The 20,500-nt window shown below is 49.5% G+C and overlaps 1 protein-coding gene across 2 annotated transcripts; it reads left to right on the top strand.

The window, feature by feature from the left end:
- The first annotated feature begins 9,585 nt into the window (after window positions 1-9,585).
- Gpr35 (G protein-coupled receptor 35) lies at window positions 9,586-20,222 on the top strand. Of its 2 annotated transcripts, XM_052750371.1 has the most exons (3): window positions 9,586-9,787; window positions 10,042-10,287; window positions 13,781-20,222. In XM_052750371.1, the coding sequence occupies exons 2-3, from the start codon at window positions 10,253-10,255 to the stop codon at window positions 14,706-14,708; spliced, it is 963 nt and encodes a 320-aa protein (XP_052606331.1). In that variant the 5' UTR covers window positions 9,586-9,787; window positions 10,042-10,252; the 3' UTR covers window positions 14,709-20,222. The 2 variants fall into 2 exon arrangements, with proteins under 2 accessions (XP_052606331.1, XP_052606332.1); XM_052750372.1 differs by having other exon boundaries at window positions 9,586-10,414.
- Window positions 20,223-20,500: the final 278 nt, after the last annotated feature.

The following is a 20,500-nucleotide window of genomic DNA, read 5'->3' as shown; positions in this document are numbered from 1 at the left end:
ATAGAAACTGGTGGATAATCTTTGTTGTCTTCCAACTTCTTGCTTGGGGGTGATTTTCGTGTGTGAGTGTAGCAACATGACTGCCGTGAAAAACACCAGTGCTGATGCCTGCTCCATCCATTGGTCACAGTCTGCAAACCATTCTCTCGATTCTTTTCTCCTTCGTTGGCTAGCTGCAGTGAGTGTACAGAAGCCTCTGGACCCCCTGGGTCACGCCGATGCAGTTTGTATGGGAAGGGCAGGATAAAGATGTGGGTCTTCGTTTTCATAGACTGACTTTCAAAACAAACTGTTTCTTAGCATAAATGGATTTTTAAAGAGTGATCACAGACTTATGGATTTAAACATGTTCTGCTCCACTTTATTAAATGCACCCTGTTGATAGCCAAACTATCCCTTCTTTATGCAGTGCAGTCGATCTGGGTCGATGTCCGAGTCAGTCCCCGTGAGCATTACCTTTGCCATGTTTGTGGCCTTGGTTCCCTAGCACAAAAAGACCTTCCGGGTTCATCTTACACTCTTTCCATTCCAGGCTGCCTGTTAGAAGAATTTCTCTTGCTCCACCGAGACCGAGGTGTGGACTTAAGGGGAACTTGTCACTATTTGGTTAAGCCTTTGTGTCTAGGCTTTGTTAGTAGACAGAACTAAGAAATAGTTTGATTATTTTTAAGATAAGTATAAACAGGCACTTTTCATTCAAATTCATATCCATACAATGTCTACTCAACCTCATACATGATTACTCCACCCCAATCTCAGCAGTACTCAGTCATTCGATTCTTTCATCCCCAGACACACAGCGCTAGGTAACAGGACCAAGTGTCAACTGTGGTTGCTGAAAATAGTGCAGATTTGTGTAATATTTATACAGTTTTTTTAGATTGTATTGATAGGTAGGCAAAACAGCATTTTAAATATTTTGAAATGATTATTGAAAAGAGCATTTTTTCAGTCATTCTTCTTGCAGGCAGGCTGAAATGACTGGGTTTCAGGATCCCTTGTAAGAGTGGGAGGGTTATGTTATCTACTGATACTACAAGTCAGCTAGTTTTAGTTTGCTTTTACTGCTAAGAATTCTTAAAATTTAGTTTTGTAAGGCCTGGTGATACACACCTCTAACCCTAGCAGTCAGGTAGAGGCAAATGGATCTCTGAGTTCCAGGATGGCCTAGGTTTGTATAGAGTTCCAGGCCAGCCAGAGCTACATAGTGAGACCCTTTTTCAAACAACAAAACAAAACAGCAACAATGAAACCACAGAGCTGGAGAGATGGCTCAGAGGTTAAAAGCACTTGCTCTTCCAGAGGACTGAAATTTGGAACTGAGCATCAATGTTGAGTGGCTCACAATGTTTGTTTGCCTCCATGAGGACCAGCCTCAGGACTGAAGGGAATCCATGGAGTCAGTGTACTACGATTTTTTTTTATCTGAGGAGTAAGGGGAAAGACGCTCACACACTCTTGATGGCTTCCTTCTTCTGTATTCTTTATTCTGTGTTCTCTATTCTCTTTTCTTATCTCTGTCCAGAAATGTTCCTTCTGTCTCTCTTGATGTTTTCCTTCTAACTCTCTTTATTTTTTCCCTTACAGATTATATGCCCCAGCAAAACCTTTCAAGCAATCTAAAAATTACAATGTGGTTACATTCTGTTTTTCAAGTGAATTATTACAATTGAATACAAGTAAGAAACATGTTTTTCATTTCCATTACGTGATTGACATTTAACGTATTACAGGTGAAAAACAAGTTGTCCCAAGAACCCACGTACATTCATACCCAAGCAACTTGTTATAGATTAACAGAGTGTAAGCAAGCAAGGTATTCTTCTCAGCCAGGTTTTTTACTGGCAGGCTGCATTTTGAGGTTACAAAGAAAGTACCAATTATTTTATTGCTTATCTTGAAAGGTAATCTTATAAGGAATCACAAACCTAAACTTTTATACATGAAAAACAGCTTTACTTTGAATCTTTATGGTGCATACCCACTTTCCAATAGTTTTTTATATCAGGAGATTGAGGGCAGAAATGGGTACAAGGAATTAATCATCATCTTTCATCACCAACCAATCCTCAAAAGGAAAGTACATCAGCTAGTAATAATGGGGCTGCTTTGTTTTTTGATCCCCAACCTCAAAGCTATTATCAAAACATCTAATCTAACCTGAAGTTATTTTAAGGCTTTGTTTCCACTGTGATGAACACCAAAATCCGTGAGCGCATCTTTCAACATCAAGATTAAAAGAATTCAAGCCAGCCTGGCTCCTGGGATTCATTTGTTTTCCTTAATCATTAACCTGAACTGCGATCTATGCAGCTCCATAGGAAAAACTCATAGGCCCTAGCTCTGTGACACTTCCTTTTATTTATTTTCAATCATCAAAACTCTATTTAAACTAATATTATTATTATCAATTAGACAGTACAGCTTAGGAAGAAATCATCTTCATAATAACCCACAGGTAAAAATGCCCAGTAGAACGGGATGCTTCCATGTGATAAACACACTACATTACAGGCAGTGGGGATCTCCCCACACCCATTCACACCATACCAGATACCAGAGAAAGATGGCAGCAGCAGACATGTAAAGGCACAGCAGAAGGAAAAGACACTCTGGGGTCTGTGGTCTCTTTACATAAATACATAAATAGAAATAATAAATCTTTTAAGAGTAGTTTAATTTGGCAATTGCACTGACATGCATACGTCTCTAAGGTGTGTACACTAATAATGTCTGGCTTCTGTCCCTGTCTCTTCACCCCATTTACCCTCTGGCTAATAACATCATCAAAGCCAATCTATATCATTTTTATTATATATAATTTATATATGAAATATAAATATTTCATGTATAAAAACACAAGATTACTGGGCATGGTAGCACATACCTGTATTTAGCACTTGGGAGACAGAAGCAGGAGGCTCAGGAGTTCAAGGCCAGCCTCAGCTAAATGAAACCCAGTCTCAAAAAGAAACAAAGATAAACAAACTTCCCAAGCTCCTGGCTTCATATGAACAAGATATAAATTAGCTGGGTGTGGTGTCACACAGCTGTAATCTCATCACACTGAGGTAAAGGAGCATGAGTTTTAGGCTAGCCTAGGTTATACAGTGACATCTTGTCTTTGCAAAATTAGATTAAAAAGTACAAAAATTAAAAAGAATATAAATTGTCTGGGCCTGGTGGCACAGGCGTGTTTTCCCAGGCTAATCTCAAGGTTAATACTGGGAAATCACAACTTCAAGGCCTGCCTGGGAAACACAGTAAGATCCTGAATAAAAATAAAAGGTAAAAGGAGGACTTGATCAGGGGTAGAATGCTCATTGAGCATACATGAAATTCCAGTACATTCCATCAAACCCATACACACACACACATACATACATACATACATACATACATACATACATACATACACATGCTTAGAAATAGATTTGTTTTTGCTTTTCTAGGTAGAGTTCCTCTGTGTAGCCCTGGCTGTCCTGGAACTTGCTCTGTAGACCAGGCTAGCCTTGCACTCAGAGATTCACCTGCTTCTGCCTCCCGAGTGTTGGAATTAAAGGTGTGCATCACCACCACCCAGCTTTGGAATAGATTTTTTTTTTTCTCTTTTGGTTTTTGGTTCGAGACAGGGCTTCTCTGTGTAGCTTTGGAACCTTTCCTAGAACTCACTCCATAGTCCCGGCTGGCCTCGAACTCACAGAGATCTGCCTGCCTCTGCCTCCTGAGTGCTGGAATTAAAGGCGTGCACCACCACCACCCGTCAGGAATAGATCTTAGACAAAGAATTTCCTCTTGCTTCTTACAGCTGTGCAATGCTCCATGGCACCAGAATCCTTCCTTCAACCAGAGCCCTACAGGTTGACATTTGAGGCTTAGTGGTCACTACCATATGCTCATCACCTTCTCACTGTCTGTGGTAGATTCCTGGATAAGGGGTTTTGGGGTCAAATAATAATGGCAGCTCTCATTTTACTCAACATGCTCAAGTTCCCCCACCACCCCCAGAGGTTTGTAATATCTTAGAAATCAATGCGTCAGAGCAGAGGAAGTCACTCTGAGATTGCTATCAGACACTTGGACTTGCCCTGTTGAGGGAACGGTCATGGCGCTGCCGAGAGCTGGTAATTTGTATCAGTCTTTCTTGATTATGCTGGATACCTTTTTCATATCTGCTTCTGCTTCCATTTCTACCATCAGTCACATCTTGCTCAGCCTCAGAGGAAGTGTCTCAGAGAGCTGGTGGCCCTGGGGTAGAGGAAAGGGTGGCTTGAGAATTCTCAGCTCTGTGTTTCTCAAGAGGGCTGCCTCAGTGTGTCTGGTGTACTGATGAAGCCAATTCCTGGCCCACCCAAGATATATTACCTTAGTCTACCCAAGCAGCAGGCTGATGTCCTGATGGGGGAGATAGAAAAGTCCCTCACAGAGAGACTGGCCCCTCTTGCCCAGTGTCAGCTTCTGGGTGGCGACCATTCCACTTGGAGCAGAGTGAGATGTTCACTATACACAACTCTAATGAGCTGGCTTGTTTTTGTTTTTTGAGACAGGATTTCTCTGTGTAGCCCTGGCTAACCTAGAACTCACTCTGTAGACCAGGCTGGTCTCTGAAGTCATAGAGATCCACCTGCCTCTGCCTCCTGAGTGCTGGGATTAAAGGTGTGTGCCACCACTGCCTGGCCTGAACTGTCATTTTTGTCCCACCAGATTTCTTTAGTCTGAGGTCTGTGCCACAGTTCAGGACCTGTGAGCTTTTTGCCAGAAGCCTGTCAGGATTCTGGGTTAAGGGAGTAGCTAGAGGAGCCCTCAGACTAGAGGTGGGTTGAGCGGGGAGGACTCGGCGAGAAAGGTACAGAGTGTTCATGAAACTCCCTGAGACTGAGGAAACATAATGGGTGGCTAGAAGGTTGTGGGGGAAGACAGCATCCCCAGCAGTGGGGCTAGCGTGAGGTCAGGAGCCAGCCTTACGGTCAGAAAAAGAGGAAGGAGGGCAGAGAGGGTGAACCAGCAATTCAAGGGCAGCAAAGAGGCGGTGAGGCTCTGAAGAGGCGGGAACCTGTGGCCTGGCTGACACCCAAGGTCCCATCCCACTGTCCCGGAGGGAGTCCCAGAAGGGTGTGTGACAGCACTGAAACCAAGCAGCACTTTGGGAAGGCCCTGGAGCAGAAGAGCACTGCCTGAGGTGAGTGAGTGAGTCACCAGGATAAAAGGACTGGAGGTCAGCATCTGAGCCGGCACCTGCCCTCAGCCCATGGGTTTTGACCTAAACCCTCTGTGGGCACCAAGGGGCAAGGGGGCAGGAGGTTCCTAGAAGAAAGGATAACACCCATGTCTCTCTGGCATAGATTCACTGCTGGAGGTGGGTGCTGGGCTCCTACAGTAAAGGGATGAGTGGGGAGGAAGGACAGTGAATGCTACCGCAACCCATCAGGACCCCCTCACAACTCAGGAGCCCCTCAGGACTTACTTAGAACTCTTGAAAGCTCCCCTCAGGGACTCTCTCAGGATGTCCAAAAACCTTAAGACTACCTCAGGGTCCTCTCAGACCTCATTGGTGTCTCCTCAGGACCTCCTCAGGATCCCCTAGAACCCTCAGGATTACTTCAGGATCTCATCAGAGTGCCTCAGAATCTCTTCAGGACTCTCTCAGGATGTCCCCTGGACCCTTTCATATCAATCCCCTCATAACTCTCTTAAAGCCCCCTCAAAACTCCTTTAGCTAAGGGCCTCATTCAAGACTCTTGGAGGATTCTTTGGGTCCTCACCATGTCCCTTGACCATCCTATGTTAGAGTCTTCCTAATAAAGCTCTCAACCCCATGGTCTATGGAAATCCCACCTGTAAAGACCATGGAACTAGCATGGCTGGAGGCCAGAGCTGCCCACTGAAGGAATGGGGTCTGTGCATCAGCTCCAGGTGCTGGTTAAGATGGAAGAGAGGCCAAGAAGATTGAGAGGCTGATGTGGACAAGGCCACTCAGCCAAACCAGGGCTGTAGTCATTATACCTGTGAATGCACTAACTAGCCACAGGTGGAGGGAGAGGTCCAGCTTCTGGGAGAAGAGTCCCGAAGGGGCTTTTAGCATCACCCAGGAGAAGCAGCCAAGGTATAGCAGAGCCAGAGCTATCCAGGGAGATTGAGTATCTCTGAGTGGGAGGATATGCCTTCATCTCCAGGAAGCCTCCATGTATTCAGAGAGCCAGCAACTTTACCCAAGGACTGTGGGGCCCTGGGGTCTCAGATATGACTGCTAGAGCATGACCCCAATGCCCTTCTTGGACCTAAGATGGGTTCTCTTTGCCTTTGCCATGTTTTTGTTGACGTTATCATTTTGAATTAGCCTGAGTGGGAAATACAAGCATGTTTGTGTAGTGTGACACCAGCACCTAAGAGAGAGTGTGAATCCAGGCCTAGCCAGCCCTCGCTCTCTCAGCTCCCTACTGCCACCCTTGTCGTAAGCCATAGCCTTGTGGAAGGCATGCGTGGATAAATGATTGTGTGAGTGGGTGGCACAGCTCTCAGACGCCGTATGGCACTTTGGTTTAGGAAAAGATAGAGGAAGTGGCCGCTGCTAACTCAGCCCCCCCGAGTCACCTCACCCCTGCCACAAACCAAATCTCTTTCCATGGTCTAGGTTCTTCTGCCATAGCAGGAAGCTGGAGGAGCCTGAGGTGACTTCTTTTTCAGGAAGGCCAGGAGAGGCTGGGGTGCCGCCATCAAGGGGCTACATAGGGCAAGTCTCAGATTGAAGGGACCCCACAACAAAGCCAATGGCCTTGTGGCATCATGTCCTTCAACTATGTGGCCACTTTGCCTAAATAACGGATGGACTTCGTCATTCATAGGCCACCTCACAGCTGTACACTCATTTCTTTATTCTTGTAAACCTGTGGAAATTTTCAAATGCACAGAAAAGCGGGGGGGGGGGGGGGTAAGGCAGAGATTACAGGGTCCCAGCCACCCATCCCCACAGGGCCACCTCTGTCACATCTGCTTAATGAAGATCCCACTCCCCCCAGCCTTACTCTGCCGGGGACTTTCAGGAGAATCGCAGATCCCGCCACTACATCGGATACTTGAGTGTGTGTTGCTAGCAGAGGAGAGTTTGGGGAGTGTTAGTCTCCAGACAAAAGTCTGGGCCGTGCCATAGGCTGCCTGGCAAGGCCTACAGAGGCAAGGACCAAGATGGAAAACCAGGTTCTGCGGCTGGAGGTGAGAGCCACAGCCTGGTGCTTCACTGTGTCTTGTCAAGACCACCCTGCAGAGGAGACAAAGGTACAAAGCCAAAGAGGAGGACAGCAGCAGGGCCAAAACCATCCAGAAGAACAGTGTGCCGTGGGAAATGCCCAACGGTCTCGGTGGAGAGCTGGGGAGAGCTGGAGTAGACAGCTGGCGAAAGGCGTAGCTGAGGCTAGGCCCCGCAGAGGGGTTACTGGGTCCAAGGGGGGAGGGAGTGGATGGGGCGAGAGAGTGCCCAGGGTGTTTCACTGGTAACTCCTGGAATCGATATGAGGTTGGATGCTGGGGGCTTTCAGACAGCAGGCAAGGCTTCTGGGCAGTAGTTTACTGAGGAGGTGGAAAGTCTGGGGTCCTGAGATGGTGAGGGGCTTCCGTTCAAGTGGAGCTCGAGGGTGTTACCATTTCTGTCCCCCTGTTGTCCTGTCAAGTGGGGATAGGACTTGTGGAATAAAGGGAGGTGGCCTCGGCAGCCTGAGCGCTGGTATTGGAGGACCTGGCATGAGGGCAGAATGGGAAGTAAGAAAGGCTGGATCGCCTGGGGCCAATGGCTGAGTGGGGCTCACAATCCTAGGTGTCGTATTTCCACTCTGCACCCGTCTCTTGTGGATTCCAGTCCGTAATCCCATCAGCCTAGCATTGGAAGCAGGATCATGTCTTTGCTGGCTTTGGGCCAGCCAGTGGGGGAGGGGAGAGGTTACTTCCAGACCGTGTTCTGTGAAGAAGGAACCAAAAGTGCCAACATACAAGTGGGAGGTAGTTCACATCCTCTCTGCTCACCCTACCTCACACAGCCAGGGTCAAGAACACAGAAGATCCCGCCTTCTGATCCCGGCTCCTGGGACTGGGCCATTTGTGTGCAGCTAAATGGTCACTAGATGGGGTGTAGCACCTAAGAGAACCCTAAAATAAACTCCAAGAAAAGTCAATGCTCAAGGCATTGTCTTTGTAAGACAAATGCAAAAATATCTGTGTAGATCATTGTCAGCTGTTGTAGAATATTGTTTTAAGGTGTGTTACTTTGTTTATGTTGCAATTGTTTAACTCTGTGAAGCTGTGTTACTGTGCCTGTCTAAAACACCTGATGGTCTAATAAACAGCTGGACGGCCAACGGTGAGGCAGGAGAGAGAAATAGGTGGGGCTGGCAGGCAGAGAGGATAAATAGATGGAGAGAGCCACACAGCCAGCACTGGAGTAAGAAAGAAAGATATACAGAAATAGAGAAAGGTAAAAGCCCAGAGGCAAAAGGGAGATAGGATACTATAAAGTTAAGAAAAGCTGGCAAGAAACAAGCCAAGCTAAGGCCGGGCGGGCATTTATAAGAAAGAAAATGTGTGCGTTATTTTATTTGGGAGCTGGGTGGTGGGCCCCCCAAAGAGCAAAGAGCAAAACCAACCAACAACAGTCAGCATTTTAGACAAAGACAGGCTCACCCCTAGCGTTCTGCTTGCCTTCGGCACTAGGTGGGCCCGGGGAGGTGGGTGGAAGGTCAGGCTCCATCCAGCTTCTAACTCAGGTTCTGGAGGTGGCCCCCAGTACTCTGAATCCTCAAGAGGAGGGCATTGCTCTCCAACTGCCTGCAGGCCTGAGCACTGTCTTAGTGTTCTTTGCTGTGAAGAGGCATCATGACCATGGCAGCTCTTATAAAAGGAATCATTTAATTGGGGGCTCGCTTACAGTTTTAGAAGGTCAGTCCATTATCATCATGGCGGGGAGCGTGGCGCTGGAGCAGTATGCTGGATCCAGCTATATGGATCCAGAGAGAGGGAGGAGAAGAGAGAGGAGAGAGAGACTGACTGGGCCTGGTGCGGGCTTAGCAGGTTCAGCACATGTGAAGAAGGTGAAGGCTGGCTGCCGAGGCAGGGCCCTGGCTGGGGCAGGCAGGCCTCAGGGAGGGAGTATAGCCCAGGAGTTGAGGCTGGTAGAGGCAAGAGGCACCAGTCAGTCTGCAGATATGGTCCTGAGGCTGCCCAGCAGGGACAGTGTAGACTTGGCCAGGACCCTGAAACCTGACCAGCAATGGCCAGGTCTCTGAGACCTGGGGATCTAAAGCCCCTGAGAAAAGGGCTGGGCACCCCCATAGGGCAGCCTGGGTAGTGGTGTCCTGAGTCGCCTGCAGAACCCAGTTTAGAGTACAAGTGGCCTGGTGGGGTGTAGAGACAGGGTTGAGGGCAACTTGTAGCCTGTGCAGGAGAAGATGGTGGCTTAGAGCCCACTGTAACCTCCATATGTTCAGCATCTTCCTGGGATACGTTGGCCTTTAGATCACCAGGCTACTGCGGGATGGCGGGGGGGGGGGGGGGGGGGGAGCCCAGTGGGGAGGGGAGAGAGGTGTTGATATTGCTGTCCCACCTATCTGACCAGAGGTAAGAATCTCCTGGAGTGGTGCCCTGCCCTGGGAGCCAGTCCACAGGACAGTAGGGGACTCAGCAGCACCTTCTCCAGATCCTGTGGCCAGAGGTTGAGGTTTCTGAAGAGGCAGAAGGTCAGGAGGGGCCGGTCTGCATTTGTCTGTGGGTCGACTGAGCCAGGCCTGCTTCTGCCGTCTGTCAGGTAGGGATATGTGACGACTGGCAAACACATCTTCATGAGCATGGAGGAGAGGGAACATTGCTGCCTCTGGCCAGGGAGCAGGGGATAGGGTGCCATTTCGTGACCACAGATTCTGTGGGGGCCTGCCCAGTCATGATAAAAAAAGAATGAAGTGAACTAAGGAAGAGGAAGCATCCCAGGGTGGGGCCGAGCTGCCCGGGTAACCATTTCAAGTTGTTTCTAGAGCAAATGCGTTCTTTGCTGTTTTTCTGTAGGTGTCCTCAGAGGTGACAGGTACCAGCTTCCCTTCCAGAAATCCCCGCTTTTCAGCTCAACCTCAGGACTGGCGTAAGCAGTGCAGACAGCGAGGGGCGGGGAGCGGCCACCTCCCTGCTGCTGTCGTCAATAAGCCCACAGCCTGCTCAACTTACGGCAGGCAAGAGACAGGCTTGAGACAGACAGCCGTGAAGCTTGAGACAGACAGCCATGAGGCTGGCCATCCTCAGCCCCAGCGAGACCAGGTGTGTGACATGAGGTAGCCGGCTGGGGTTTCCACATGGGGCAGAGATGCATGGGACTTATCACATTTGATGATGCCGAGCTGGAGTCTATCAGATGAACGAGGATGGACTGGGATCTGTCAGATGGGTAAGGCGGGGCGGCAGAGCTTTGTCAGATGAGGGGGTAGTGGGGTTTGGCTGGGGTCTGTCAGATAGGTATGCTTGAGCACAGTTGGCACTGGGCTGGGGACTTGGATCCTCAGGGTAGCCTTCTTGAGGGACCTGGCAGAAGTACTTACACCCAGGACCAGTGCACTATTCTCCGTAGGGGTTGAGGTGACGTAGTAACTTCGCATGTTTCTGGGCTCTGGTGCCTCCCTCATCGGGGACTCCAAAGTCTGTTTTGCAGGTGGTGTCTTGCACTTGAAAACTAGAAAAGAAAGTAACTGTTTTTGTCTTTGAGAGGAGCAGTGAGTTTCCAGCCGCATGCCTTCTGTGGGGCCTGGGGCATTTCCATAGGGGTCCAGGCTCTGGCACCTGTGGTTTTAGAACCTCTGTAGTATCTGACTGATAGTCCCTTATTCCTGTCCCCAAATCTCAGGTAGTGGGTGGGACCCCCAGGCCTGATTATGAACAGACAAGCACTCAGGGGTCTGTGGGTCCCCATCCAGACATCGGGATGGGTGAGGGACAGGCTCGGGTGGGCTCAGGCTTTCCGTCTGCCCCCACAGACTTCTTTCCTGGATGATCGGGCCTGAACCCATAGGGCAGCCTTCTGCTTCTCCGTCAGGGGGCTTGCTCTTGCCCAGGGAGGTGAAGGAAAGGGCCTCCGCGGTGCCCAGCTGGCTCCCCTTCTCATATCAGCTCCATATTTCACCCCAGGTAGGAAGTTACTCGCCTGAAAGCACCATTTCCCCAAGCCAGCAGCCAATGGCAGCTTCTCCAGACCAAGCCGTGAGCATCCCAGCACTGGCTGTGTGGCAGAGGCCGAGTGCTGGTTGAGGGCAACCCGTCTGCAACTCTGAGGCAATTGGGATTGTCTGGCTACAGTCTCCTGTGCTATACTGAGGCAAGGCCAGGACATGCGCTGGCTGTCACTGGGCCCTGGGACTTGATATTCTGAACTTTGCAAGGAGGTGTCCTGAAGGACTAGGCTTCCCTGAGCAGGGTGCTTCTTCTCAGCTGTGTGTGCACCTTAACCTCTTGGAGCGTTTGAATCCTTCTTCCTTAGGGTCTTGTGTTATCTTTAAAATGGACAGAGGTTTGTTTGTTTGTTTGTTTGTTTGTTTGTTTGAGACAGGGTTTCTCTGTGTAGCTTTGCGCCTTTCCTGTAGCCAGGCTGGCCTCGAACTCACAGAGATCCGCCCGCCTCTGCCTCCCAAGTGCTGGGATTAAAGGCGTGTGCCACCACCGCCCGGCATGGACAAAGGTTTTGATCTGACCCTACAGAATGCTGGGTCATGTTGAGACTAACCTGAAAATTCCAAGCTTGGGTATGTAACAAGAGGCCTCCATATAGCCACGTGAGACAGTGGGCACTAGGGAGGGGCCAAGCATGGCCCCATATCTCACAGCCACAGGTTTCAGGCAGCTGAGAAGCCAGGCTGCCCCTTCCAAGCCCAGAGGCAGAGAGTAAGAGTGTGTGTGGGCGGGACTATGTTTTCAGGTGAAGGGGCCTCAGGTGGGAGCCCAGCTGCTGGCAGCATGGAGCCCTGCCCCATTGGCAGCCCAGGACCCGTTCTGTCCTGCTCCTGGATACTGAACGAACTCCAGGGACATGTTCTGCTGGAGGCCCCACAGGTTGCCTCTGGGTGAGTGTATCTGGGAGTGAAGGGCAGACAGGAAGGGCCATCTTAGTAGTCAGTACCAGGGCTTTCGAGGATGTCCTCAGAGCGCACCCTGGCTCAGGGCCCTCCAGGGGCCTCAGAACCCTGAGTTGTATGAAAAAACAAACACAAACTGCAGAGCAGGGCTCATGAAACTGATTGCTGGCAATCAGCCCATTCTAATCTAGCAGATATGGAATCTAGACACAAAAATGTGATAGCAAAATATTCAGCTCAGCTGGAGTCTGTGCCTGGCCTCTCTAATGGATTGTGGCCTTGTAGGTTCCCTGGAGACTAAAGAGGAAATGAACCGTGGCCCAATCTAGCATGCATTAACCTCCCTGTCTGCAATCACTGGGCTGGGTGCTTATCCATTTCCGGTGTGGGGAAGGAAACATGCCTTCCACTTCTCCAAGGCCTGACTCTCCCTGGTGAACAGCTCTTCCTCTCCTCTGTCATCTTCCCATCTTCCTAGCCATTAAAACCTAGACCCATGACTCACCCAGCCTGCAGCCCTTCCTGATCCTGGTACCCAGAAAGGAACAAGGAGGTGAGCCAGGTGTCCAGTGTGCCTGGGCTCAGCGCTTGCTGGCAGTTTCTTGAGTTAGCTCCCACCCAATGTTGTGGAGTCACACCAGCACCCCTATGGTGGGGTAGCCGAGGCTGGCCCAACAGTAGGATGAGATGGGGAGTCTGATTGTCATACCAACTGCCATACCCTAGATGCCAGGCCACTGCCCAAGCCTACGGGGGAGGGGGCTTGATGAACTCAGTAACCCTCCTGGGCCTCATTGTAGAGAGCAGACAGGGGAGTAAAGGGCCAGTGTAGACAGTGGAGGGTGGCCTTGGGGGCATTCGTGACAGTGGAGTGGCGTGGGCCTCTGAGTATATCCAGGTCCTGGAGGGACAGGGCTATGACCACTGGGAACTGTGTACCTCTGAGCTCAAGGTGGACACCCTGATCTCAGACATGAGCTTGGGATTAGTCCCTGGGCTGATGCATGCCTGGTGGTGGCACCTCAGAAGTTTCCACAGCTTTCCAGAGGTGATCTCAAGTTATATAAACCCACTGTGGTCCTGTGCTTCAGGGACAGACCGGGCAGAGTGGGTGCTGGCCATATCTATGAATCAAATGTAGGTGTCTTCTTGCAGTCAGGTTGGGGGCAGAAAGCTGCAAGGCCCAGCCTTGGGATCATTGGACCCATAGGTGGGGCTGCCTCTGAGGCCTCCCTGCTGAGAGCTGCATGCTGAACGAGGCTGGCAGGCATCAGTCTCCACCCAGGACTTGAACTCAGGAGAGTTGGAGGCTTCCTGGACTGGACCTATAGACACTCCTCCCACCTTCCCTCTCCCCTGCAACAGGCTGGTCTGAGGAGAGAAAGGCTAGGGAGAGATGGAGGAGTCGTTCTGTCTCTAGCTTTGGGCTGCTCACTGCAACATTAGGTCTTCCTACATCTCTGGAGTCTTTGGTTTCCCTACCTGTCCAGTGAGAAAAGGTTAGGTCTCGAGGGTGACTTTGAGACTTTTACAGTTTCTCTGGTTTCTTTGGAAAGGGGAGTTTCACAGTGTGGTGCATGCTTGCTCCAGAATTCCTGTACCGAGTTGGGTAGGCCTTGGGACAGGGGTAGGGCCTTACCCCAGGGCTCCTCCTTCTACCTACCCTCACTGACTTTCTGACCCTCCTGCAGCCCCAGGACCATGAATGCAACTTGCAACAGCAGCAGCACATGGCCTGATTCGATCACCTACATCTTCACCACCTACTCAGCCTTGCTGCTGGTGCTGGGCCTGCTGCTCAACGGCCTGGCACTCTGGGTATTCTGCTCTCGCATGCACCAGTGGACAGAGACCCGCGTCTATATGACCAACCTGGCTGTGGCTGACCTCTGCCTGCTCTGTTCCTTGCCATTCATGCTGCACTCCCTGAAAGACACTTCGGACACTCCGGTCTGTCAGCTCTCACAGGGTATCTACCTGGTCAATCGGTACATGAGCATAAGCTTGATCACGGCCATTGCTGTGGACCGCTATGTGGCAGTGCGGCATCCGATACGTGCCCGTGAGCTGCGGTCCCCACGACAGGCTGCCGCAGTGTGTGTGACCCTCTGGGTGGTAGTGGTCATCTCCCTGGTAGTGCGCTGGCGCCTGGGGCTGCAGGAGGGTGGTTTCTGCTTCAGGAACCACAGCCGACAAAACTCCGGCACCATTGCTTTCTCGCTGCTGGGCTTCTACCTGCCACTGGCCATAGTGGTCTTCTGCTCTCTGCAGGTTGTGACTGCCCTGGCGCAGAGGCCAACCACTGATGTAGCGCAGGCAGAGGCCACCCGCAAGGCCACCCACATGGTCTGGGCCAATTTGGCCGTGTTTATCTTCTGCTTCCTACCGCTGCACGTGGTCCTGACCGTGCAGTTCTCCATGGGCCCGAGCACCTGTGCTGCCCGTTATACCTTCAGGCGTGCCCTGTCCGTCACAAGCAGACTCTCAGATGCCAACTGCTGCCTGGACGCCATCTGTTACTACTACATGGCCAAGGAGTTCCAAGATGCATCCATGTCAGCCATGTCCTCCAATATACCCCACAAGAGCCAAGATTCTCAGAGCTTGACTCTCACCTAGAAGTGAGCATGTGCCACGAACCAGAGGAACCTGTGATACTAGCAAGGAGCCCCCCCAAATCTGCCTGAACATGATGTGGATTTTGAACACTCTAGGAAGCTCAGGTGGCCTGGAGAGGCTGTATCTGCTCCCTGGAAGGGACCAGAGGACTGAGACTCTTAAAGACCAACTTGAAGGACCCTGGAACAAGACCATATACTTGCCACTTCAGATCTAGAACCCCTGAGGCACCAGAATGGGGCCTTGGTGGCCAGCCACTGGGTTTAGAATAGAGATCTGTCCTGGAGATGGTCCTGGAAGGGCCCTCGGTGTCACCCAGATGCAAGTTGTGAGAGGCTAAGAAGGAACATGGAGCTCGGAGAGCCAGGAGACATCTTCTGAGAAGACTCTCTAATGGCTGCTTCCTTGAGGGGCCGCCAGACTTCACACCTCCTATATGGTTAGGGAGGAGAGCAGTAGCTGTGGTCTGGAAGGCTGTCTTCTACGGCACATGGCTGTCGATGTTGCTCTGTATTCAGAGGGGGTTCCAGCTCAGGAGACCCAATGGTCATAAAGCTATGTTCAACAGTAACACACTGCTGCTGAAGCCCTGAGCCTCTTGGTGGCGTTTCCATTTGGTAGTGGGCCTGTTGATTACAAGGCCAGTGGCTGGAGTAGTGGTCTGCTGGAGTCTGTTGTGAAGAAGACTGACATTTGGCCTGGTCCCTGCATTCTCTGGGGGTGTGGCCTCAGGCTGCAAAGGGGCTCCACAGACCAGGATCAGCTACAAAGCCAGTCACTTTTGGAGTGTGATAGCCCTGGGCTTTCTCTCTGTGTGCTTTTTTTTTTTTTTTTTGTCTTGGCTCAAATGCTGCGGCCATACCTGGAGCCAGAGCCCCCAACTAGGGGTTGCCCGCCACACTCCCAACTTCTACTTCATCCAGCTCTTACTGCCTAACTGTCCCCTATTTGTTATGACCTTTTCTGCAGAAACCAAAAGTCTGCTCACCCTCCAGATACCAAAGAAAGGATTCCATCCAAGTACAGACTGGCGAAGCAGTTTACTGGAGTTACTTACAAAAGCATGGAGACTCCATGGTGGCTCCACTACTCCATGGTGCCTCCACCACTATGGTGGCTCCATCACTCCATGGTGGCTCCATCACTCCATGGTGGCTCCATCACTCCATGGTGCCTCCATCACTCCATGGTGCCTCCATCACTCCATGGTGGCTCCACCACTCCATGGTGACTCCACCACTCCATGGTGACTCCACCACTCCATGGTGGCTCCATCACTCCATGGTGGCTCCATCACTCCATGGTGGCTCCATCACTCCATGGTGGCTCCATCACTCCATGGTGCCTCCATCACTCCATGGTGCCTCCATCACTCCATGGTGGCTCCACCACTCCATGGTGACTCCACCACTCCATGGTGGCTCCACCACTCCATGATGGCTTCACTACTCCATGGTGGCTCCACCACTCCATGGTGACTCCACCACTCCATGATGGCTTCACTATTCCATGGTGGCTCCACTACTCCATGGTGGCTCCATCACTGAAAAGTTCTACTCAACGTGGGTGACAACTCACAAAAACTGCACCAGTAGATTACCAGTCCCTAGGAAACTTCCACCTCATATACACCTGGATACCCACTCCAGACAAGATACAGATGGGGGTCTGAGGGAGCGGTGGCTGGAACCTCAGGTCCGCTGGCCCTCATGTCCCTCTAAGAGGGAATGCTGACAGCTTCACGCCCAACACCAATCTGTTTAGAACAGTAGTATTTTCTTATTTCATTGTCATGACTGTGAGCCAAGGTGTTCAGTGGATGGAAGCAGCAATCTTCTTGCTCATGGTTGGTGATCGTGCTAAGCCAGAGGAAATGACTTTCCGACCACACTCTACTACTCTTCCTTCAGCTCTCAGGTTCTTTTCACCCTCCGCAATATTCTCTGAACCTTCACCTTAGAAGGGATGATGCATCTATATAATCTATAAATATATAATATACATGTGCGTGCCTATGGTTCTTTTCTGAGTATTATGCTTCTAGACTATAAGAACAGACACTTATTCTAAGCGGCCTGACCTTGGTAGAAGAAACAAACCTTAGGAGGGGAAGAAATGGATCCCTTGGGGCCCCGCAGCACCTCCTCGTATGTGGCAGTTGGTTCTGCCCACAGCACCAGCAGAGTGCTTGCCCTGATGAAGAGAACACTCTACCCTGCTCATCCTCTTTGTAACCACAGTTTTAGGGGGACATCCCATGCTCCCCTAGGCTAGGCGTGGCCATCTGGCCTGATGATGCAGAAGAAATGGGTGGGAAGTGAAGGGCAGAGTCTTCGCACAAAAGCTGCAAAGTTAGCATACTAAAAACTATGAAGACAGTGAGAAGGCTCATCTGGCAGGGGTGCTTGCGACCAAGCCCGACAACCTGAGTTCAATCCCTGGAACCAACGTGGTGGTAAGAGAGAACCATATCCCACAAGCTGTGCTCTGGTCCCACACATACCCAAAATAAATAAATAAATAAATAAATGTAAAAAAAAATAACATAGTAGAAAACCCTGTTGGCAAAGAGGAAGACTGGACCCCATACCACTACTGGCCAAGGTCAACTAGAACTGGTCAGAGCCACTGGAGTACATGCTGGGACCCTCCAGAACACCTGAAGGTGACCTCTGACTTGTTAAAAACTGATGTGACAGAGCATTCGTGAGAAAGCTCATGCTATACAAATAACTTCCCCAAAGCCCATTCTGTGTGTACGGGCTGGTTTTGTTTCATATTGGTTTTTGTCAACTTGACACAGCTCATCTGAAAAGAGGGAACTACAATTGAGAAAACGCTTCAGACTGGCCTGTAGGCAATCCTGTTTTCTTGATGATTAAATGATGTGGGCTCTATTCATAATAGCCAGAAATTGGAAACAACCTAGATGTCCCTAAACAGAAGAGTGGATAAAGAAAATGTAGAACTTTTACACAATGGAGTATTACTCATCCATTAAAAAAAAATGACATCATGAAATTCACAGATAAATGGATGGAACTAGAGAAAAATTATCCTGAGTGAGGTATCCCAGACCCAGAAAGACAAATCTGGTATGTATTTGCTTATATGTGGATATTAGCTAGTAAGTCAATGATAACCAACCTATACCCTGTAGAACTACAGAGTAGGTATAGAGTAAGGAAGTAGGGGGTGACAGACAGATAGATTCATTAGGAAAGAGAGATAGAAAGATAGTTATGGATGGATGAGGGTGCTGGAATAGGAGAATCAAGTGGGGAGGGAAAGGAGAGGAGGGATGAGGGAAGGAATGTGGGGAGAGACAGCTAAAATTAAGGGCAATTTGAGATCAGTGTTGAAACCTAATACAGTAAAAGTTTCCTAAAATATATACATATATGAAGGTGAGCTAAATGAAATCGCCAAATAATGGGGATGACAGAGTCCCAAAAGGCCATCTCTTGTCACCAAATGAAGTTTCCAGTATAGGGATTGGGTTACACCTAATTGGGTTGTTGGCCAAAGGGGTCCCATGGGACTCCCCAAACAACCCAGGCTGTGGCTTTCCACTAACTGACAGCAAGGCCTCAACACCTACACAACTCATTGAACATGGAGAAGTCGAGCTGGTGCCTACCTAGAGCCTTCACCCCTACATTCTAGAATGTTTGGTACAGGAAGGTACTCTGCATACTAGCAAAGAGAAACATAAACACCAAGTCAGCCACAAACCCTTTGATCTAGAGTGGTGTCCTGCCTGAAAGATATGCTGGGGCAATGGTGGTACAAACCTCGTGGGAGTCACCAACCAATATCTGATTTGATATAGGGCCCGCTCCTTGAGATGGAGCCCATACCCTGTACTGCTTGGGTGACCAAGAACCAGAGACTAAATAGCCAGGGATCTAAGTTAAAACCAAACACTACTGTTCTAACAAAACATCAAGACAGCAGCAAAATGACTCCTAATGACATCCTGCTGTACTCATAGATCAGTGCTTTGCTCAGTCATCATCAGAGAAGCTTCCTCCTGCAGCAGATGGGAGCAGATGCAGAGACCCACAGCCAGACATTATGCGGAGAGTGAGAGACATTGCAACACTAAGCCCTAAATGGGATGTCTCTATCAAATCCCTCCTCTTAGGACTCAAGGAACCCTGAGAAAGAGGAGGTAGAAAGAGTGTAAAAGCCAGAGGGGAAGGAGGACATCAAGGAAACAAGGTCCTAAATCAACATGAGCAAACTAATATGAACTCACAGAGACTGAGGCAGCATGCACGGGTCTGCACCAGGTCCTCTGTGTATATATTGTGTGTAGCTTTGCGCCTTTCCTGGAACTTGCTGTGTAGACCAGGCTGGCCTTGAGCTCACAACGATCCGCCTGGCTCTACCTCCCGAGTGCTGGGATTAAAGGCGTGTGCCACCACTGCCCAGCTATATTGTGGCTTTTAGTTTAGTGTTTTTATGGGATTCCTGAGTGTGCGAACAAGTGAGTCTCTGATTCTTGTGCCTTCTCTTGGGTTCTTTTCCTTCTGTTGGTTTGTCTTGTCCAACTCTGGTATGATAGTTTTTGTTTTATCTTATTTTGTTATATTTTATTATTATCCCTTAGAAGCCTGTTTGTTTTCTAATGAGAGAAAAAGGAGGTAGATAGATTTGGATGGGAGGGAGGTGAGGAGGAACTGGGGGGAGTAAAGGGAGGGGAAATCACAATCAGGATACATCATGTGAGGAAAAAAAATATTTTCAATAGAAGGAAAAAAATTGACCTATGGGCAAGTGTGGTGGAATTTTACTTGTACTGAAATGTGATTTTAATTGTATGTTAATAAATAAAGTTGCCTGGGGGTCAGAGCTATCAGAGCCATAGCAAGTGGCGTACGCCTTTAAGGACCTGGAGGGCGGTACATTCAGGCAGTGACAAGGCAGTCACATGTTTGGGTTTACAACCAATGAGAAGGCAGAACAGGAAGACTTTAAAAAGACATTCACACAGGAAGTAGTCCCTTTTCGGAGAGCTCTCTTGGCTGGAGAGGATCCCTGAATCAGAAAGGGTGAGGCTCTTAGCTCTGACCTCTTGGCTTTCTTCTCTGAATTGGCTCTGTGTTTCTTATTTAATAAGACCGTTGGTTACATCTACAGGCAAGCCTGTTTTCTTAATGAGTGGTTGATGTGGAGAGCCGGGCCCATTATGTTTAGTGCCACACACATGACCCCTGGGCAAGTGGTCATGGGGTGTGGAAGAAAGCAAGCTGACCGAGCCATGGAGAGCAGACCAGTTCCTGCACTGGCTTTCCTCAGCAACAGAGTGTGACCTGAGGGTTATAAGATGAAATGACCTTTTCTCCCCAGATGGCGTTTGGTTGTGGTGTTTATCACAGCAATAGGAACCCCAACTAAGACACTATGCAAATGACCTCAAAAGCCCACCCTATGTAACAAGGTCCCCAATCCTTAGGGTGCCATTACTGTTTGCTGCTAAACTTTCTCTGTGAAGTGAATCATTTCTTAATAAATTCTCTTGCTTTGCTTGCTATTATCCACATGTCTGTCTGTCCAGTTCCTTCTTTGGGATGCCTGAAATGCCCATTGAACTCACTAACATCATTTGGCAAGTCTTAAGTGTCTAACCTCTTAAACGTTTTATTTATTCTAGGGGTATCTGAGAGGAGCCACTCCAGCTGTCGGGATGGGTCAGGGAATTACATGCTATTCTTGAAGACTCCCACGACAGGCTAATGTAGTTTTGAGCGGAGGTTGTAGACATTAGCCTTCACCAGATGCAAGAG

The sequence above is a fragment of the Peromyscus californicus genome, unplaced genomic scaffold, assembly GCF_007827085.1.
Source record: "Peromyscus californicus insignis strain IS unplaced genomic scaffold, ASM782708v3 Scaffold_21__1_contigs__length_65335640, whole genome shotgun sequence".
In the NCBI taxonomy this organism is placed as follows: domain Eukaryota; kingdom Metazoa; phylum Chordata; class Mammalia; order Rodentia; family Cricetidae; genus Peromyscus; species Peromyscus californicus.
Note: the sequence above shows the minus strand (reverse complement) of the source record. Positions and strands in the feature narration are given on the sequence as shown.